The 22,092-nt window shown below is 36.5% G+C and overlaps 2 protein-coding genes and 1 non-coding gene across 3 annotated transcripts in view; 1 reads left to right on the forward strand and 2 right to left on the reverse strand.

The window, feature by feature from the left end:
• Window positions 1-18,724, reverse strand: part of LOC109054349 (intraflagellar transport protein 172 homolog) — a 30,757-nt gene extending 12,033 nt beyond the window's left edge. The window contains 33 exon segments of the mRNA XM_042746164.1: window positions 183-363; window positions 996-1,060; window positions 1,661-1,754; window positions 1,900-2,042; window positions 2,152-2,268; window positions 2,424-2,559; window positions 2,759-2,856; window positions 3,258-3,347; window positions 3,444-3,588; window positions 4,912-5,032; window positions 5,174-5,252; window positions 5,436-5,684; window positions 6,318-6,395; window positions 7,588-7,680; window positions 7,835-7,919; window positions 9,914-10,021; window positions 10,400-10,536; window positions 11,150-11,317; window positions 11,404-11,516; window positions 12,629-12,714; window positions 15,037-15,140; window positions 15,303-15,356; window positions 15,800-15,961; window positions 16,075-16,170; window positions 16,456-16,579; window positions 16,670-16,884; window positions 16,983-17,070; window positions 17,329-17,408; window positions 17,503-17,568; window positions 17,653-17,692; window positions 17,778-17,890; window positions 18,021-18,164; window positions 18,421-18,724. Of these exon segments, the coding sequence (XP_042602098.1) occupies window positions 183-363; window positions 996-1,060; window positions 1,661-1,754; window positions 1,900-2,042; window positions 2,152-2,268; window positions 2,424-2,559; window positions 2,759-2,856; window positions 3,258-3,347; window positions 3,444-3,588; window positions 4,912-5,032; window positions 5,174-5,252; window positions 5,436-5,684; window positions 6,318-6,395; window positions 7,588-7,680; window positions 7,835-7,919; window positions 9,914-10,021; window positions 10,400-10,536; window positions 11,150-11,317; window positions 11,404-11,516; window positions 12,629-12,714; window positions 15,037-15,140; window positions 15,303-15,356; window positions 15,800-15,961; window positions 16,075-16,170; window positions 16,456-16,579; window positions 16,670-16,884; window positions 16,983-17,070; window positions 17,329-17,408; window positions 17,503-17,568; window positions 17,653-17,692; window positions 17,778-17,890; window positions 18,021-18,164; window positions 18,421-18,459 (3,711 nt within the window). The 5' untranslated portion in view covers window positions 18,460-18,724.
• A 20-nt stretch (window positions 18,725-18,744) lies between these two features.
• On the reverse strand, window positions 18,745-18,816 carry trnaa-ugc. The gene has a single exon. It is a non-coding gene; the product is annotated as a tRNA-Ala (tRNA).
• A 702-nt stretch (window positions 18,817-19,518) lies between these two features.
• Window positions 19,519-21,604, forward strand: si:dkey-221h15.4 (uncharacterized protein LOC563950 homolog). The gene is made up of 6 exons (XM_042747175.1): window positions 19,519-20,104; window positions 20,266-20,400; window positions 20,521-20,620; window positions 20,757-20,901; window positions 20,989-21,114; window positions 21,321-21,604. Exons 1-6 carry the CDS (start codon window positions 19,739-19,741, stop codon window positions 21,487-21,489), a joined length of 1,041 nt encoding a protein of 346 aa, XP_042603109.1. The 5' UTR covers window positions 19,519-19,738; the 3' UTR covers window positions 21,490-21,604.
• The last annotated feature ends 488 nt before the right edge of the window (window positions 21,605-22,092 follow it).

The following is a 22,092-nucleotide window of genomic DNA, read 5'->3' on the forward strand; positions in this document are numbered from 1 at the left end:
AAACTTTTAAAAGTAGTAACCTGATTCTTCTTAAAAAATGTTCATAAAGTTTAGATCTCTGTGTGCTTCATTGTGATGATGACTACATGGTTGTTGTTAAAGGCATCAATGACATTCTACTACAGTAAAGAAGATTTTTGATTTATTGTCCATGTACAGATCGTGCATTTAAGGACTCTTACTTTGTAGTATTTAATTGCTAGCTCTGGCCTCTGGGCCCTGAGAAGGAAGGCCTCAGCTTTTTGGAATTCCTTCTGGTCAAAACAGAACTTGGCCTGGCTCACTAATATGTCTGCCACACTTTCCGGATCATGAGCCTCTGCCACTCTCTGGGCATTACTCCAGTCCTTATTATGGACGTGCCTACAATAGAAATAGAGACATGGTCACCCATATTTGAAATATAATTTTTAGAAATTCTATGATAAAATGTATATACAATGACAACACAGTCAGTTGGATTAAAGATACTGAAACCATTACGTAAAACCAAATAATAATTGAACAAAGTGTAAAAAAAAATGGACTGACATATCTTTTAATAATGTCTTTTATAAATAGCCATGAAATAATTTACCTATACCATTTTTTATCACTGCAAAGCTCAGTTAAGAGTATTTTTGTTTATAGTTTTTTAGTTTCTTTTTCTTACTTCATTATTTTTTATGCATAAGGTTCAGTAATTTTTGTAATTATATACTAAAAAAGGACTTTTTAGATCATTAACAATATGATTTCTTGGAGTCATCAGATCATCTTTGGCTAACTGCCACTGTAGCAGCAAAGCACCAGCATACCACTCCTCCATGAGATCTACAAATCAAACACTCTCAATCCCAATGCCACCTGCTTCCAGTTACTCATTGCTTGTAATGTGATATAGTGCATAAAATCAGTACTCTATGCACACAAAAAGTACTGAAGCGATGCAATCCCCCCTATAGAGTGGTCTGTATGTACCGCAGAGGGAAACTGTGATATGAAAGCTCACTCACATTAACACAGCCTCCTTGGGTTTCCCGGCTTTGATGAACTCAGTCTCAGCCTCATTGAATTTACCCTTAAAAGTTAAAAAATTACAATTGATCTGTGCATCATGCGATCATTAATAATGAGAATAATAAACTGTAGGTCTGGGTATTAATAATAATGCAAAACTCTATGCATGCCTGTTTTAGAGTAAGTGTAGGGTTATATGTCATAATAACACATTTATAACAATAACACATAGATTTAGCATTCTGCAAGACTACACATTTTTGTAGTAAGGGTGAGAAATTATTATTAGTATTTATTTTTTGCCCACTTGCTACAATGACATATTTTTACCAGCATTTTTAGATTTGTTATTTTATATTATTATATTGATAAATATATTATATTATTATTTTTATTTACATTTATTATATTAATTCAAATAAGCCTATAAAACAAAAACGTACAAAGCCATAAACATTCAATCTTCACACTGGAATCTGCATTATAAAGACCAAATCAGACATGAAAAATGAAAAGACCTCAGCATAATTTGCATTCACACCCCTGACCTTGAAAGTAAACCATTGCAGTTGTCTTTGTCTATTTCACATTCACAGCCACATGGAGCCACAGGCAGTAACAGTGTAGAAAAGAGGAATAAATTCTCCACAGACTGTAATACCTGGTCCTCGAGGAACATGGCATTTTTTAGATGAATATCAGGAATCCTCTGTTTCATGGCGAGTCGGGCCAACTCAAAGGCAAAGTCAAATGCACTAAAAAAAGACAAAGGGTGTTTCATTATAGAGTAAATAAAAACCAATTTTACTATGCATTGGTTCATTTGTTATCTGTATGCACCGATTATACCTGAAAATGGTATAATAGTGTTTGGACCATCAAGTCCTAACAGAGACTTACTAGTTATCAGCAGCAAAGTCAATGGCGGTTTCCAGAAAGCCAAACTTGTTGAGCAGCTTAACTGCCGCCTCTCCTCCGAGATTTTTTGCCCAAAGATAGGCCACTTGCTTATGGGCACTGGCTCCTCCATGGGTCTTTGCCATCTGTTGCAAAGGCATGAAGAGAACCTTTGAATGTTTAAAGCTTTCTACTCTAGTATCAACTCTATATCAACTCTAGTATCATATAAGACCATGTAGTGTGCACACACACCCGATAAGCTTCCTCCCACATATCATTGACTCTGTACATGTTTACGGCAGCTTTCCAGTCCTGACCCTCTAGGTAATGATACTCTGCTTCCTGAAACCTGGATTCAGCCTCTAGCTCCTGTGATAAACACAGCACACAGCACTCAGACCATGTGAAGGATCTACTGAGCAATAACAAGATAAAACCGCACCAAAAGAAATTTAGTTCAAATGTGTTTTGTAACTAAAGGTGAATAGGAAGAATAAAAGAATGGAACAAATGTACTCTTGAACCTTAGCCAGGTGAATGTGCGTTTCCTGCAGCAGGTCTTTGTGATGAACAGCGACTAAACGGATCATGTCGTCATACATTTTGTTCTTCTTGTACATAGTGATGGCCAAGTCTGGTTCATCTACTGTGGTAAAAAGCCTAAAGACAGAGAGGTCAATTTCAAATGTGTGAATTCCAATATGAAATGTGACGGAACCTCAAACATGTTGACATTCTTTTCAGAGTTAAGAATTATGTCTTTTTAAAAAAATAAATTAAATTCTTATTATAAATGAACCCAGCCAAAAACATAGGTCAAATTAGAAAAACAGCATTGTGTATATGTGTATGTTTTCACCTTTCGGCTTCTTTGTACTTCCCCTCTTTCTCTAATTCTTGTGCTCTGCTGATGTAGAGGGCAGACACATCCTCTTGTGACATGCACTTCACAGCAAGCTGTGTCGGAGACGGACAGATTGATAACAAGAGAGGGGAACAAAATGTTACATAATTCAAATGTAAATTGGTCATGATTTGAATGAAGAAAAACAACAATTGCAGTTGTATTCTCAGCTTCCATCCAATTTATAATTACTACAACGCACTGATTAGTTAGCATGTTGCTATGCAATTGCTAGAGTGTTCTTGGTGGTTGCTAGGCAGTTGCATTTTGGCCAAAGTCAAAAGAGGCCACCTCAAGTTTTTAATGTAAGTCTCAGTTCTCTCTTTCCATGTAAATCTATAAGATCTAAGGCATTTAATCATAAACAAAAATATTGAAGCTGAAATACACAGCTATTATTAATGAATGTATACTTTATCATTATCTTTGCAGAGGGGCACAATGTGACACTGACCTTATGAGCTTGCTCCCATCGCCCAGCCTGAGTGTACATATCTATAGCATCTTTGGTATGATCACCCTTCACAAAAAGACGTTCTGCCACCTGTAGTTCAGAGAAACATAATTAGCCAACACAGATTTAAACCAGATCATAGAAACGTGAGACCATTTGTTAATATTTGACAGCTGTTTTTTTTACCTCAAACTCCTGCACAGAAGCATAGTGCTGAGCTATTTTCAGGTAATATTTGGCAGCAGCCTTGTCCTCCTGTAGCTCCAGTATGTGCAATGCTTTCTTCCACTGGCGAGCTGCGATTGCTGCCTCTATGGCCTTGGTGGAACATTTTACAGGGAGGAAATGACATACACTCTTAAATATTATTGAATATTATATTAAAATACTGCTTAAAGTGCCCCATTATGCCTTTTCTACTATAACCTTTCATGCAGTGTGTCATGTAGCTGTATGTGAACATAAACTATCTGCAAAGTTGTGAAGCCGACAGTGCACGATAGATAAAGTTATATCTGTCAAAAAAAAGAGTCGACTCGCAATTGCAGAAACGAGTCGTCAGGAATTTGAATCTTATTCTGTTACGGCTCTACATCACAAAGTAACACAATTGCATAATGTCCGCCCACGTTTTAGGTTGCCAACTTGCCTGCCCAAAAACACAGTAAAGTTTCTATGTGGTTAACATCACTTCGAGAAGACGCTGTATCCTACGCTGTGAGAGTAAATTTGTTTGATCACATCTCATAATTACCACATACTTGTCAACACTTGACACTTACCACTTAGAAATGTCCTGCTCCAGTCGTGCTTGTGAATCAGTCTCTTGTTAATCAACCACTTCAACCGTTTCATCATCAGAATCCGGCTTGAGTTGGTAAGCTACAATCCATACAATCTTTTCTATGTATTGACAAGTCTCCAGGGCTGTCATTCTGTCAAGGCAATTAGCGTTTCGTTTCCGACACGCGCTGTACACGGTAGACCAATCCAGCTCTGGACCAATCACAAAGAACCGAGCCATCTGACCAATCACAGCAGTGAATCATCAAGAAAAAGGAGGGGTTTAGAGAGACTGATTCTTTGAACTGCTTCACACGAGTCGTTTATGAATCATTTAGATATGAGGTCAAATTAAATCTAGTTTTTTGAGAAAACTAACGTTTTTTGACCTTGCATGCATGTAAACCTGTTTTAGGAGACTCATAAAACAATATATAATAATGTATATATACTAAAAAAACACCAAATTAATATTTTGTGGAAAATGTGGTATGTTTTTTCATGATTCTTTGATGACTAGAAAAATCACAAGCATTTATTTGAGATAGGAATATTTTGTAACCATTTAGATGTCTTTGCTGTCACTTTTGAATAATTGAATGCATCCTTGCTGAAAGTGAAAAGTGAAAGTCGTGACATTTGCCAAGTATGGTAACCCATACTCGGAATTGGTGCTCTGCATTTAACTATTAATTGCTGCATTTAACTATTAATTGGTGCTCTGCATTTAACTGAATATAAGTATTTATTTAAATAAATAAATAAATAAATAAATGGTGGTGGTGTAAAAGCTGAAGAAACTGAAAAAAACTGAGATTGAAAATGTATTTTTTGCCCTGATCTATAGAGGTTTGTTATTCTAGAAACTCACCCTGCTTCTATGTAATGGTTGATGGCAGCATCCATTTGTTTCTGCTGCACTAGATAATCACCCCACACTTCCTCCAGCTTTACAACTTCTGCAGGAAACGCAACGCGAGCCAAATCCACCGCTGTGGAAGCACAATGCAATCAGCAGAGGTCAATGAAGGGAATGAATCTAAAGCTCTGATGCTTTGCATTACAACCACTTACTTATTGTTCAAATTGAAATGTAACAGCCTATTCTGATTGTTCTTATCAACTAGGCTCACCTTTCTTAAAAGCATTTCCCTTGCGGTAGCACTCCAAGGCCTTCTGATTATTTCTTGTCCTTTCAAACAGGTCGCCTGCCTGTTGAGTTTAATAATACTAAGTATTATGAGTAATTAGTAGTATAACAATTTCCCTTAAAATCTGTGAAACAATACCATGTAAGTGTGAGTGGTTGTGCTACTCATTTGAAAGTTATGAATGCATGAAACTTAACAGTAGCCATTTTTCAAGCCACATGCCGTTGTTGCAGGTCAAACTCACCCTCTCATAAAACTCTCCTTTAATGAGTGCAGCAGTGATGCGGCTGATGATGTCATGGCTTGATAAAAGCTCATCTCTGCTCATGGCCAGCCAAGCAGCTTTGGCAGGAAGTCCAGCTTTCAGGTAGAGGTTAACAGCACCAATGAAGTCTCCTTCATTCTCCTTCACCTCACCAGCTTTCTCATTCTGATTGGTCTCCATTAGGTAAGAATAGTAACTGCGTCTCAAATTGTCCAACTCTGGGTGGCCTTCAAGAGATATACACATTAAGTATTAGTAAAAAGCTGATTTTGCAGCATCATAGAGACAACTGCTAAATGCAAATAATGCAAAATGCAACGAACCATATAACTGTCTACAGTTAAGATAGCAACATAAAAAGGCGAATCAAAAATATTGTGGAAATATGGATAAATTCTGTGATATGCCTTCATCCTCAAAAGAAACATGAACAAAATTTCACAAGTTAAATGAAAATATGACAGAGACGATGGAATCACTCAAAGTGAAAATAAACATGGTTTGTAGCCTCTATAACATGTTTTATGGTGTGAATTATTGATTGCTGACAGTGTGAAACCATCAAAATTCAAGAGACATTCAGAATCCAGACACTCAATGATTTTGTATACTGTTGCAGTTCATGGTAATATTGCAATGGTAACAGAGTAATAAACTGCAAAGTTTGATTTAAAGGACTTTTTTTTTTTTTTTTTTTTACTTGTGTACAGTAATCAATTCTTGTTCCATGTTGGATGACTACTTGAGTTCAAATGCATCTTAGTGAAACTTGTTGAGAACCCCTGTTTTAGGCTAAATAAAACAAAACGTGGACTAGAGGTTATGAATATTTATGATATTGTATGTAAAAACAGATATTACCTTCGCCTCTGCCACTGCAATACATTCATCCCACATGTGAAGCTCCTGGTACATTTCCATCACTTCATCCACCGCATTCTGCAGAGTTACAGCAATATTACTCGCAGCTATCGAGATATAACCATCTCAGCTCTGTTGCTCCCACGTATGAACAGTCCAATGCCATTTTTGAACTCAATCATCAAATGGATAAAGAAAAGCAGCAGCAAATACTTTTTTAGAGCTCAATTTTAAAATTAAAGGGATACTCCACCCCAAAATGAAAATTTTGTCATTAATCACTTACCCCCATGTCGTTCCAAACCAGTAAAAACTCAGTTTGTCTTCGAGACACAATTTAAAGATATTTTGGATGAAAACCTGGAGGCTTGAGACTGTCCCATAGACTGCCAAGTAAATAACAGTGTCAAGGTCCATAAAAGGTATGAAAGTTGTCGTCAGAATACTCCATCTGCCATCAGACGTGCAATCTGGGTTATATGAAGCGAGGGGAACACTCTTTGTAAGCGAAGAAAACAAAAATAACGAATTTATTCAATAATTCCTTTGTCAACGGTCTCCTCTGTGTCCCTCCATATCACTGTATGCTTTGTCATCCATGCCACAAGGATGCTCTGTTTTATTTCAAATTAAAGCTAAATACACATAGAAACAGCACATCCTTGTGGCGCGGATGATACAGAAGAGCATACGCAGCATACGGTGATATGGAGAGAGACAGAGGAGACCACTGAATAAAGTCGTTTTTTTGTTTTCTTCGCTAACAAAAAGTGTTCCCATGTCTTCATATAACCCAGATTGCATGTCTGATGGCAGATGGAGTATTCTGACGACTTTCATACCTTTTATGGACCTTGACACTGTTATTTATTTGGCAGTCTATGGGACAGTCTCAAGCCTCCAGGTTTTCATCCAAAATATCTTAAATTGTGTTCCGAAGACGAACTGAGCTTTTACGGGTTTGGAACAACATGGGGGTAAGTGATTAATGACAAAATTTTCATTTTGGGGTGGAGTATCCCTTTAATAATTATTTAGTCATTTAAATTATTATTTGATCAGTTATTTTTTTAATTATTAGTTTTAACTTAATTAACTGTTAAATGTAACGTATTGAATTTTTTAACATGAATTAAATAAATAGTTCAAAATTATTTATTTATTTGTTCATTTAAAAAGGGTTTTATTTATTTTCATTTGAATTTAATACACTGGCAATTGTATTTTTAAGTGGCACTCCTACTTGCAAGTATCAGAAACTATTCTTTACCTGTTCCATGTAATACATCTCTGCAAGCTTAAAGTTCTTATCCAGCATGGCCAGTCGTGCTTTTACCTGGTAGTGGTCTGTACCATCACCACCCTACAGGAGAGAACATAACTTTGAAATGTAAAATACATAAGCACAAGTACAACAACAAAAAACGTACATTCTACAAATGAACAGACAAATCATTACAGATGCTACAGGCTGAGGACCTCTCTGTCCTTCAAAAAAAATGGTATGCACCACATACATATTCCCTTGAGACTGAATCTGCAATTTTGTTGGTCTCATTTAGGAATCAGGCTTTGGACACATCTCCAAGGGCCGCAAAACACCTGCGGAAAAACCAAACACTACCTCAGAAGAGAAACAGTAAATATCAAACAAATACAAACATCACATGCAGTATCATTTCACATTCAACCACCAATTCTGCAATAACTCAGAGCATTTAGGTTGGACAGCACTGATCAGCCATGATCACGTCTAAAAGTGACTTCAAGCAAAAGAGTATTCAGTCAATTCTTTCATTGGCATTCTCCTTCACGGTCCGAACACTTTTTATCTGTATGCTTCATGCAGATAAGCCAATATATAACAAACCAATCCTGCATTATTTAAGACCCTCTAATTTAAATTCTAGCTTCAAGCCCTTTTAAAAATGCTTATACAGTAAAAAGAAAACGCTAAACATGCTCACTGCCTCCTAAAGCGACTGGATGCCTTTTTAAGAGAACCTTTGGTGCTTAGTGCTAAAGCTTTTATCCTCCCGCACAAGCTCAGGTGAAGGGTTTTTTTCTCTTTTGCAACAGATTACACACATTTTTCTTTAGGCAGAATATTATCCGAGACACATTTCAGCATTTAAAATGTAACACGCAGAGCAACTGTCCAAAACAGCAGCTTTCTTAAAGGATCTTTTAACTAATGCTTTTACCATGCATTAAACATTCACTGCTATATGCAAAACAGTGATTCTTTCCTTAAATGGAAATATTAAAGACAGTTTTGGGGTCTTTTCCTACAGAACAATTCAGAATATATTAAAGAAGATGCATCATACATTTTCATTTTTATTCTCTGAGGTCAATTTATAATGCTATTCAGGTTTTTTATAGATACGTTTTTTCCCACCAAAAACAGTTTTACGTGCCCACCTTTTTCTCTGACCCATTTCCTGCTAACTTTTTTCCAAAACTCATTCAAAGAAGAAACAAACTTGTCTACATCTTTGATGGCCTGAGGGTGAGTAAATTTTCATTTTTGGGTGAACTAGTCAATTAATATTTTTATGCAAACAGCAAGTCAAATATGTTTTTTTTAACTGGCCCAGCTTTACAGCTTGGATTACCTTTTGACACATTGATGACATTTACATATGGGTGGCCATGTATTAATAATATATCAATTCACAGTCACTAAAGGTAGAGACATTGTTACAGATTAGTTTGAATAATTCTTTTTGAACTTATTGGGCAAGATATTTTGAGTACAGTAAATGCTTTCATTTCAAATGATCAAGGAATATTACATATTCATGATATGACCCCTTTAAGAATGTATTGTTACTGTGCTGATTCAATGTGTTTATATTTAATTGTTTAGTTCTTCTGTAGTGCCAAGTAGATGCATATTAAGAGCAAATAAAAATAAAAAACTAAAAGGTGCAAAAATAAATGCAGCAATGCTATTAATAGAATGAAGGAATCATTAAGAAAGACAGTAAGATTATTGTATTTATGTAATCATGTAAAATGTGTTTTTTCTATTGTCAGTTTAAGGGCTGTAATTAATATGTTTATTCACACACATCTGCGAGTGACTGTGCTGTCTTTGGGGTGGTAGGTGTTGGAAAACAATAAAATAAAATATTCTTGCATGGGTTTGTTAAGGTGGCCCAACAAACAAAGACATTTTTTAATTAAAGTTTAATTTCTCTGTATTTAACACTTCAAAAATCATAATCAACTGCACTGCAAAATTGTGCTTTGTACTGTGCTGCTCCTTTAACAAATTTAATGTCATGTAAGAAATGTGTTGCCTATAAATGCAAGTAACCAAGTATTAAATGATATGATCCTATGTCAGTTCTGCAACTTTAAAACTGTGTTACTTCTTCTAAGGACGACGACCCTTTATAAAGTTCAATAGAAGAAGTTAAATTAAAAAAAAAGAGATTCTAGGATAATCTGTAAAGGAAACAAGATTTTTGAATTCTGTCATACTGGTTTAGTTGTCAAGGTTAGACACATGATCTGGACAGCTATGCTGAAGTCATCGCAGCAGTAGCTGAGTCATAGAGGTGGGTGGACTGTCTTGCTTGTCTAACCTCTCAGCGATGTGGAGCTGTTGTGCCTCTAGGGAAAGTTTACTCAGAGTCTTCCACATGGCCTCTGTCTCTGCCGACATCTCCAGGGTCTCTAGGAATGCTGTAGCTCTGCACACACACATACACACAAATCCAGCTATGAATAAAGATACTTACATAATTTAAAGGGATAGGTCACCCAGAAATAAAAATTCTGTCATCGTTGACTCAGCCTCATGTCATTTCAAACCTGTATGACTTTCTCTGTTTTGTAGAACATAAAAGAAGTCTTTGGTATTTAAACTGTTTTGGTTACCACTGATTCCATTGAATCATTGAGACATTTCTCAAAATGATCTTCTTTTATGGGGATGAGCGTGACAGAATTAGAATTTTTAAGCAACATCCTTTTAAGCAATACAAGTTTAATTATTTTTTTTTTTTAAAGAAGGCATTATTAATGTGTAATCCATGTTTATTACAGGTGTCTGTGGTTTTTTTTATTACCTGTAATAGTCACCATCATCAATGGCTGTACCAAATTCAATCAACCCCTCATCTAGAGTGTAGGAGACAGAGTTAACCCCCTCAGTCACAATGACTTCAGTTTTTCCATTGGATCTCTCCAGATCTACAATATCACCCTGTCGCAACACAAGTCACATGATTAAACTCACAGTCAACTCAAACAAGAAACTGAAATGGTAAGTTGCAAATTCTTTCAACAGCATTTTGGTGAAAAATCTAAATCTAAAGTCCATTATACTACTTTTTTTTTTTTTTCTGATAATCATGGCTGCAATAATTCACCAAAAATTATTAAATGGTAAATAATAACGCTACCATTCAAAAGTTTGGGTCAGTTAGATTTCTTTTAAAAAATTAATATATTAATCTAGAGAGGATGCATTAAATTAAATTAAAAAGTGACAGCTATAAAGATATTTATTATGTTATAAAAGATGTTACAAAATAAATGCTGTTATTGTGAACTTTCTATTCATCAAAGAATCCTGAAAAAATGTGACAGTAAAAAAAACTGAAATATTGTTAGAGTTTCCACAAAAATATTAAGCAACACAACGGAGTTCAATATTGCTGATAATAAGAAATCAGCATATTAGAATTCAGCTTTGACATCACTGGAATAAATTCCATTTTAAAATATAGTCAATAGAAAACAGTTAATTTAATTGTAATATCATTTCACAATATTCATGACTATTAATAAATATATAACTATTAACTTCAGCTCACCTTGAGGGGAAACATTGTGACCCTCTCCGGGCTGTCGATGGTGTACCAAACACACAGGTTTCCTCTGTTCTGGGCCACAACTACATCACTACCTGGTACCCACTGAACATAAGGACAGAAACTCAGCATGGTGCTCTTCAGGCTGCTCTCGATGTCATACAGGTGGAGCTGAAAGTGGAGAAAGAGACTGAAGTGACAAATCATTCTGATTTTACTAGTAATATTAGAGCTTAAATAACAACGTTGGCCCTTACCCTGAGTTTCTTGTCCCTAAAAAGCAGTTTACGACCCGTTTCATTCAGCTCCAGCCAGTCTATCTTGGAGTCATGGCTTATAGTGCCCAGATTATACCCACCAACCAGGTCCACTGAGAAAAACAGGAAGAGAAAAGGATTATGGGAGATGAATGCACCAAATACCAGATGCAGATTATTTTCTATTCATCCAAGGTCAGAAATGAAGCATTACTGTTATATCTTTTAAACAGTAATAGGCTTTTAGACAATGTTTTTAAAGAACGGATAAAGTACTTTCTATCCCCCAAAAAAAATCTATAATAAACAGAATGATAAAAATTTGGTGATGGCTGCCATGAACGTCACTGTACACACTCGTACACAAAGACACGCAGCAAAAACGGAGGCACTGCCTTTCATACGGACCCTGAACATCCGTGCCCTAACAAAAACAAATCAATGAGTCTTTCATGAATCACGTTCTGTGACGCTTCCCTGCATTTCTGGCTCTTTGTTCACAAAATAACCATTCTGACTGGGAGCATCACTTATGGAGGATGGCGAGGGGGGGAGAAGAAGAGGAAAAACACTTTCCAATTTGCACTTTCTGAACAGGTTTTAAGCACATGGATCAGTGAGGGGGAAAAGCACTCTGCTGTCTGTCAGAGAAAAATAAATTGGATGAAAGTTGTTTCTCATTTTCACCACCTGAAGAAGAAACAAGGCTAGCAGGACAGAGGGAGCATGCCAGGACTTAATTAGCACAGGAAGTGGTCAGAACCGTGGCAGATGGCTGACGGTAGCTGGTGAAGGAGAGGGCCATGACGACAACACAGCAGGGTTGGTGTCTAATTGAAAGGTAACGTCCGAACCGACTGAACGTCAACACACCTTCCTACTGTCCCTCAAATTATCCTCTCACCAAATAACGGGTCATATGGAGAAGGTGTGCCATTTAGAGCAGAAACAATACCACTGATGACGCTGTTTTATTAAACTGTTGATGACAACAGAATGAAACTCCTTTATGAGCTAATGTGACTATAATTCCATATAATTCCATATAATAATGCTAAATGGGCTAGATGTCTAAATACATCTTTTTTCACACAGGACATGCAAAACTGAGCTATAAGAGTGGGAAGACATGTGATTAATCAAAATGTTAAAATAAAATAGTATTAAAATTATCTTTTCATTTTAGTTAATAATAGATAACCTCCCTGTTTTGGCAGCAACTCACCGATAGCAATAGTTTTTATGTCAATCAGGTAAGCCAACTTTCTGTTGTCCTCCACTCCCCTCAGCTTTCTCTCATTCAGACGCACACTGCAAACACAAACACACAAACCAAGGAATAAACACTTCCTGTGGGTGCTGAGGGACCTGTCAGTGCTCCATCAAGAGGAACCAAGCACTGCATTCTGACAGCACCTGACAAGCTTTATACATGAATGCTGATTTGTGATGACTAGGTCTTCTCACTAAGAGCCAGCCAGAATGACAGTACCAGGACAACTGAGAAATCGCAGGTAAATTACGCCATCTGGTGGTCAGTATAAGACATGCCTTTTCTGGGTAATGTAACTCTTTATCATACAGAGTACTGTCATGGCCAAAGGTTTTGGCATTGACATAAATTTTGTGTTTTGCAAGTTTGCTGCTTAAGCTGTAGTGGTGTTCATTCACATTGTTTCTAGATTATTGTGTAGAGCGATCAGATGCATTTTAAATAATTGCTAAAAGCTTCATTGGCCCAAAAATCCTGATAAAATGACCAGGTAACATTAATTGATTAATCATGTCAGCAGCACATGTGAAAGTGTGAATGAGTTCTAGTCAGGTGAAATCACAATCATACTAATTAGATTGTAAGAGCAGACTGATTGCTATAAAAGGAGGGAAGAACACTTCCAATCATTGTGTTCTTTATAACAATAGTTACCTTCAAAGAAACACATGCAGCCATCATCTCTTTGCATCAAAATGGCCTCACATGCAAGGAAATTACTAAGAATATTGCACCTGAAAGAACCATTTACCGAATCATCAAGAACTTCAAGGAGTGAGGTTCGACTGCAGTGAAGAAGTCTTCAGGACGTCCCAGAGTGTCCAGCAAGCGCCAGGACCGTCTCCTCCTGAGGAGTCAGCTACAGAATCGTGTCACCAGCAGTGCAGAGCTTGCTCAGGAATGGCAGCAGGCTGGTGTGAGAGCATTTGCACGTACACTGAGGCCAAGACTTTTGGACAACGTCCTGGTGTCAAGAAGGGCAGCAAAGAAGCCACTTCTCTCCAAGAAAAACATCAAGGACAGACTGAAAATCTGAAGGAAGTACAAGGACTGGACAGCAGAAGACTGGTGCAAAGTTATTTCTGGTGCAAAGTTATTTCTCTGATGAAGCTCCCTTCCAACTCTTTGGGACATCTGGAAATTCGATTGTTCGGAGAAGAAAAGGTGAACGCTACCATGATTCCTGTGTTGTGCCAACAGTGAAGCATCCTGAGACCATCCTTGTGTGGGGTTGCTTTTCAACCAAGGGAGTGGGCTCTCTCATTATTCTGCCCAAAAACACTGCCATGAATAAAGAATGGTATCAAAATGTCCTGCAAGAGCGACTTCTTCCATTGATCCATGAGCAATTTGATGATGATCCGTGCATTTTTCAAGCATGATGGAGCACCATGTCACAAAGCAAGAGTAATAAAGAAGTGGCTCCAAGATCATTACATTGAAATTTTGGATCCGTGGCCACGCAACTCCCCGGATCTCAGTCCCACAGAGAACCTGTGGTCAGACCTCAAAAGGCGAGTGGACAAGCAGAAGCCCACATATTGTGATCAACTCCGAGAACTAAAAAGGCAAGAATGGCTCGCCACAGGTCAGGATTTGGCCCAGAAGCTAATATCCAGCATGCCAGAGTGAACTGCAGAGGTTATGAAGAACATTATATATATTTTTGCCAATAAAAGCCTTTAAAACTAATGATATGCTTATCATTGTTTTTCAGTATGCCATAGAAACATGGAAAAATTATCTACAAATACTGAAGCAGCAAACTTTGCAAAACAATTTGTCACTGCCAAAACTTTTGGCCATGACTGTAATATAACTCTTGTAGAAAAGTTTTGTTCACTATGAAATTTTGTAATACATTAAGTGTTAGAACAAAAAAAAATCATATTTTAAATGAATTATTAAATAATTATTAGTAGATTATGTACTAAATATATTTAATGATTATAAATAATATATATTATATTACATACTATAATAAATAATATATTATTATAAATACCATTTATTTGATATATATAATTAGCATTTATTCATAATCAATTGTAATATAATAAATAATATATTATTATAAATACCATTTATTTGATATAATTAGCATTTATTCATAATCAATTGTAATATATATGTGTGTGTGTATTTATACTTTTTTATCCAATATATAATTTACAATAACATTTATTATATACAATAACTTTTTTAAATAGGGAAAGTCATTACAAAGGTAAAAAAGGTTTTTACCTTTTTGATGAAGAATTATAAAAAAAATGCAGTAACAAAGTAAACCATTAGGAATTTACTTTGCCTTGGCTTTTAAAATGGCTTTTGCTTTCCAAAGTGTTTCCAAACTGGCAGACCTGATGAGGTGTGGGTTCATAAACTCTGTCCGAACAGATCCCAAGATTTCATTGCTTCCGTATTCCACCAGCGCCAGCTCTCCAGCGTTGAAAATCATGCACACCTAACCAGAAATTATAGCAATTTACAATTAGACAGCAATGACTTTAATTATACCAGCTAGGGCTGCATGATTCATTAAACCCAGTCGTTTTCCCTTTGCACCATTCTCATAAATGACTGAGGCATCTTAATAACACACAACAATATAACAAAAACACTGTACCGTTTCATTTTCAAAGAAAAACTTTTCATTTCCCCCGGACCCCTGCCACGCCACCTGTAATGGGAGAGTGATGTTGTTTATTGAAGTACAACACGGTCATCAACTTTTGCTTTCCACTACATTACACAGAAAGAAGCAGAGGCAGAGAGACATTGCAGCCAAGGCCCTTCACCATTATCCTGTTTGTCACACTGAACTTTTTTCCAATTCCCATAAGAGCACTTTGGAAACTCAATTAAACATGGATTAACACAGTGAACCATGACAGCCCTTGAACTTTTAATTAGACATTTTAAACCTTCGTCCACCCGATGGAGGAATTGACTCTGTTACAATATGAGAAAACTTTGAAACAGTTTGAATACAGACCGTTTTATCTAAACAGAGACTTTAATACAGACTGAATGATCAAGATTGGTAAAAATGATCTAACAAAACTATATATAAGAAATAAAGCAACTGTGAATAATCAAACACGTCCAAACTAAACATCCTACCTCACTTAATTTGTTGGATAACAGATCTCCCAGCAGCAGTGTGTCAGAGGTGTGAGCCACAAGATATCGATCCTTCCCCATGACTTTCACCTCATCTATTTCATAACCATACTGAGATTTCAGCACCACTCGGGTGCCAGTGGACAAATTCTTCACAATCACCTGGGAGGGTTTAAGAAACAAAGTCTTAGAACATCCAGTTTTTAGGATGGAAACAAGACTCAAAATAAGAGTCATGACTGAAATGAATGGAAATATCTACAAGTATTGCTCACTTGACTTAATCCTACGTATGTTATCTCAAATTTGTTCTTGTAAATACTCCTCCGAAGACAGCAGTCAAACAACTCGACTCCTCCACAAAGTGTGCCCTGCAATTTAGAAATGTGATTAGATATCATCTCAAGTTGTATTAAGTGGCAAAGCCAAACCTCAAAATCATTGAACCACTGTTTCTTTTGTTTTTGTCATCCCAATTATATCTTACCAAATTCCCTTGCAGACAAACTTATGAGCAGTTGCGTATATGCAGGATTCATGATATTTTCAGTATTAGTGTTCCAAGAGAAAACTTCTCTATAGTGTGCACAGGTTTGAGTATATTAACAGAATAAATATGTTCTGAAATCTTTATAAAATCGGACATTCAGACTGACCACAGAGAGCCGAGAGCCGTCTTTCTTCCAGGATAGAGCTGTGATTGTGTACAGGTTTGGAATTTCTTTGGGAGAAGCTTCATCCCAGATGCCTTTTCGGGGACTCCAGTTGAAAACTCGCAACCTAAAGAAAACAATTTAGCATAAGAGATACATCAAGACATTGAAAACACATTTTTGTTTTCTGTTTAATGTGTTCAAACAGCTTTCTCGCCTGTCATAGCTTCCCACGACTATGGACTGTCCACTGGGGCTAGATGCTGCCACTGTGAATTCCTTTTCGGAGCGATCTCGGCTGTAGTCAAATGTCTGAAGCACGTGGCCCTCCCTTCCATAGGCCACAATCTTCTTATCGCATCCAGCCACAATTATGCTGTTGGTGCCCCATGCCATGGCGTACGGTGGGCATGCATGAGTCAACAATTTGCCCTTTCAACATCAGAACAAATACATATTAAATAATCAGTCATTTAAGCACAAGCAAATATAATATTTGAATTAACATATGCATGTTATAAATACATTACCTGAGATTCTCCAGATCCTTCATCATCAAAGAAGTACCGAACAACCGTTCCATCTGCATGACCCGAGAGGATTCCCTTCCCTGAGACACTGGGAAAATGGACCAGGGGAGATAAACAGTGTTATACTGAAATGACTAAAACTGAAATAAAAATAAATGATAGCTATATAGAAATATAACTATATAAAAATAAAATATAAAAAAAAAAAAATTAAAAAAAAACAAAAAAAACAATCAAACAAAAAATAAAAAAAAAAATAAAAACTAATTCAAAATAAGAATAAATCCTAAGCAAACCAGAAAATGGTGGTGCAAGCATCAATAGAGTCAGGATTTTAAATACACACTTTGTCGTAAGTGAGACAACATAAGAGTCCGTTCCGTAGATCGTGGAGGACTTGCTTGTTTTTGTATTGGCTTGTCGAACCTGCATTTAACATAAAAAACACTCACAAAATGAATTCTCACAAAATAGAAAAATAAGCTTAAGGTTTAAAGCATAGAAAATGTGCCACACTTACTTTTCCCTCTGCTATTCCAAATATTATTGTATGCTCTGATGGCCAAACCAGACATGTTACAGCACTCTGAAGCACAAAAACAAAGTTAATGCACACAATATATGACACTTCTGCCTAATGGAGTATCATATTTATCATCAAAATACTTACTGTTTGAATAAATTTGTTGCAAATAACCTTTTTATCTCCCCTGGGACATAAAACATCATATTAGAAATATGAAATAATACAATAATCCAAATGATGCTTGCATGTAAGCATTCTGAGATACTTACCACTCCTCCCCAATTTTGTAAACAAATATAATGTTGTCTGTTTGAGCCACTGCTATCTTAGTTGAATCGGGAGAAAATGCCATGGACTTGACCACATAGGTTTTCTTTCCATACTGCAACAAATAACAAAATCATAACTTCATACCTTTTCTTGATGTACCAAGAAATTACATATAGCATTGGTAGACTACAGCATTTATTTTGAGGTTTAAATTTCAATTTAATAATTCACTGATAACTTACTTTGGGGTCTGCAGGTTTTGTAGTAAATCTGTCTCGTTTCTCTCCTTGTTCATCATACAGTATAACCACTCGATCAATAGTGCACACTGCAAACTTTGCATTGTTAGGAGCCCAAGCCATACAGGTGACTTTAGCAGCTCCATCCTAAAGAAAAGACATTAGAGACCACACGACGTCCATTTCAGAGTCTGAGTCGCTTGCTGAGATTTGAATAACATTCGGAATGTGATTTCTACTGTTTCTTTGCACAACGTAAACGCATAAGCTGAAATCTGGCAAGATACTTAAGCATCCTAGTGTTGCTAAGCTAATATGCGTTATAATGCCTACAGATAGCGGACTGCCATGAGCTAGTTAGCTAGCGTCGCTAAGTAACGCGGTAAAAAATATTTAAGGTTACCTGAGGAGTTAGAAGAGTCTTTAGATACTTTAGCTGCATGTTTCACTTTTATAAAAGATTTGGCGGAGTTATACGGACGTATTTCTTGATATAGCCATGTTATGGGTAATAGTTGTCAGGCTGCAGACATTTTGGTAAACATAGCTTTCTCCCTGGTTACCGTCGCTAAGGAAAGAACGTATGACGTAGTTACGTAGAACAATACGAGACAGGATACGTGTTTCAATTTACTGCAGTTCTTTTTTCAAAAATGTTATTTTTTGATCAAAAGCACTTTAAGTGTTTAACAATGCTATAATACGATGAATATAATAAAAATATTTCTGGAGATGCCGGGGATTGAACCCGGGGCCTCATACATGCAAAGCATGCGCTCTACCACTGAGCTACATCCCCTTCCTGTTTCAAAAGCTTATCATAGCAGTATTTATAGATTTATACAAACATATGGTTCTAAAAATCGTTCTCAATATTAGAGAACAGCAGAATCAACACAACAACTATTACAATAAAGACACAGAGAATTTTTTTTTTCCAGCTGATGAACGATAAAAATATTGACAGCCAATCAGAATCCATCCTGTTGTAACGAGCTCGAGAATTTAAAGCAGCAGACGCGCGTGCGCTTAGATTAAACGGAGGATATCGTTCGCTGGTGTGGACGCTTATATCGTTATCTTTATAGTGACCTTTATAGTTATCGTTCTCGGTGTGAACGGGCCTTAAGAGTAGTATAAACAGTACACACACATGCACTCCCACGCGCGTGTTGATTTACAAAAATTAACCATGGTTTCGTTACACTAACCACAGTTTAACCATGTAGTACAACTGTGGTTATCAACTGGTAAAAAAATAAAAAATAAATAAAAACCTGAAACCACATAAAACAACAACAACAACTTCAAAATAGCAAAAAACATGGTTACCGTTGTAAATGTTAAAACCGTTAAATAAAACCGATGTTGATTTTCGTAAGGTAGGCTATGTTAATAAAGTATCATACAAATAACATCATTAGTTATAATAACCACACAAATAATTCCTCATAATGAAATCATCATGACATAAAACTGTGACCACATGCTGCAATAGCAACATCTAAAATTAACCACACTAATGTACTCTCTAGGTGACAGGTCAAACACCATTGTGACTGGAAACTAACAGATGGGGCTCTGACACATACAGAACCACTGGAACAAGCTGTACCTGAGATCCAAACTCACTGAAACAAGTTCAAGGAGAAGAACCACCAAAACAGCTATGTGAAAACACAGGAGGAATAATTAGTTTCTGTGCCGACTAGACCAGAGACATGCATAACCAGGTTATTCAGAGCTTTGAGAGGGTACTGCACAACCTCTGGTTCATAAAAGACATTTTTGAGCTCATTGTTGGAGCGGTCTTTTACTTTTTTGAAGCCTTTGTTCGACTCTTTATTCCACATTGCAAGAAAGATGTTGAGGGAGAGATAGTCTTGGTGACTGGAGCTGCAAATGGAATTGGAAAGCTGATTGCCAAAGAACTTGGCCACCATGGAGCAACATTAGTCTTATGGGATATCAACTCAGACGCACTGGACAAGACAGCCAAAGAATTAAAGCAAGTATTGGATGTGCGTGTGTATGCCTATACCTGTGACTGCAGCAGAAGAAGTGAGGTCTACAAAGTTGCTGAACTGGTAAATAGTTATTAAATTAATAATTGCCAGCATTGCAACTATGAGCTACAGATATAAATTACATCTGTATTTTATATTACATTACATATATATATTTTTGTGAGGGGTGAGTAAGAAGGTGTCCTTCCAGACATTTTCATGTACTAAAAACATTTCGACAGGTTAAAAGGGAGGTTGGAGATGTGTCAATTTTGGTGAACAATGCAGGCGTGGTAACAGGCAAACACACTTTCGTTGAAGCCCCTGACAATCTGGTGGACAGAACACTAAGGGTCAATGTTGCTGCTCATTTCTGGGTAAGGAAAAGTAATTCAGCATTTTCTTCACAGTGTACATTCCTTATACCTCTGTTTTTATGTTATGGGAACAGTGAGCTTACTGTTATCTCAAAAACATTCTGATATGTGCATTCACAGACTTACAAGGCATTTCTCCCAGCTATGTTGCAACGAAACCATGGGCATCTGGTCTGTGTGGCATGCCATGGAGGGTTGTTTGCAATGAACGGCCTTGCAGGTACATTTATAAAGGGATTTCAGAGACGCTGTCACTGTGCAACACTAAATCATGAATGTGCAATGTCCTAAATTCAGTATTAAATAAGGATACAATTTAAAAATGGATTAGGATTGCTAACACATTTTATCCACAGACTATTGTGCAAGCAAGTCTGCAGCAGTGAGCTTTGCAGAATCTGTTGCAATGGAGTTGCTTGTCCTTAAAAAGGAAGGAATCAAAACAACAATAGTGTGTCCCTATCTAATAAATACAAAAATGTTTAGGGGATGTCAAACAAAGTAAGTCAATACAGTTTCCATATGAAATCTCATTAGAAATGTGTGCCCTTGGTCATGCAGTAACATTGATATTCTACCTTTGCTAAGGAGACCATCCTTTCTTCCAATCTTGGATCAGAGATATGTAGCAAAACAAATTGTGGATGCAATACTACAGGAGAAGATGTATTTGCTGTTACCCTCAAGTCTACATTTCTTGATGGCACTTAAGAGGTATTTTAGGCCTCTAAATGCTTGTTAATGTAGATTTAAATTAAGTTTATTAATCAACATTTAATAATTAAGTAATTAATTATATTAAATTTAATACATCTCAATATTTTATTTATGTTTTGAATGAAATAATAGTTTCAATATTGCAGAAAACCGATGGACAAGATCTAATTTAACCACAATATTAACTTGACCTGTTCTTGCAGTCTCATGCCTGCCAAACTGGGCATCATCTTTGTGAACTTCATTGGTGGGATGGATCTGATGGATCACTTCAGGGGGGTTCCTGTACCCACTATCAACTACAAAAAGCCTCAGTGCCAACCAACTGACAGTGTCAGTGATCCACAAACCACTCTTATCTATTACAACTAGCAAAAAACAGTGTAAATCACCAGTGATCTTAAATGTATGAGTAATATCAGTCTACTCAAGTTTACCTGTGTGAAATAATTACAGAACTGTGAATAAATGCCTTTTTTGCCCTCTCTCTCTGTGGTTCATTTGTCTTCTCAAATTCAATAGCAAATTCAAATATTCCCATTTTTGTTTCATATGTATACATATACACATTTGTATGTTACTTGGTCTTGTAATACATACATTTTTGCTCAGTTTAAAGGAATAGTTCACCCCAAAATGGAATTTTTCTGAAAATGTATTCTATCCAAGTTTATACCATCTAAGTGCAGATGAGTTTGTTTCTTTATCGTAACAATTTTAGAGAAATTTAGCATTACACTTGGATCTCTCACCAAATGAATGGGTGCCGTCAAAATGAGAGTCCAAATAGAGATCACAATAAACAAGTAATCCACATGACTCCAGTCCATCAATTATTGTTTTGTGAAATGAAAAGTTGTCTGTCCTCTCACATTAAAATCCACCAACATATTTGTTTAGAACTGTTTTCACATACAAATGGTGCTTGGTCTGTGCATATTACTCTCCTGATTCAGACAAGATTACTTTTTTTTA

Source organism: Cyprinus carpio, chromosome B20 (genome assembly GCF_018340385.1).
Source record: "Cyprinus carpio isolate SPL01 chromosome B20, ASM1834038v1, whole genome shotgun sequence".
Taxonomy (NCBI): domain Eukaryota; kingdom Metazoa; phylum Chordata; class Actinopteri; order Cypriniformes; family Cyprinidae; genus Cyprinus; species Cyprinus carpio.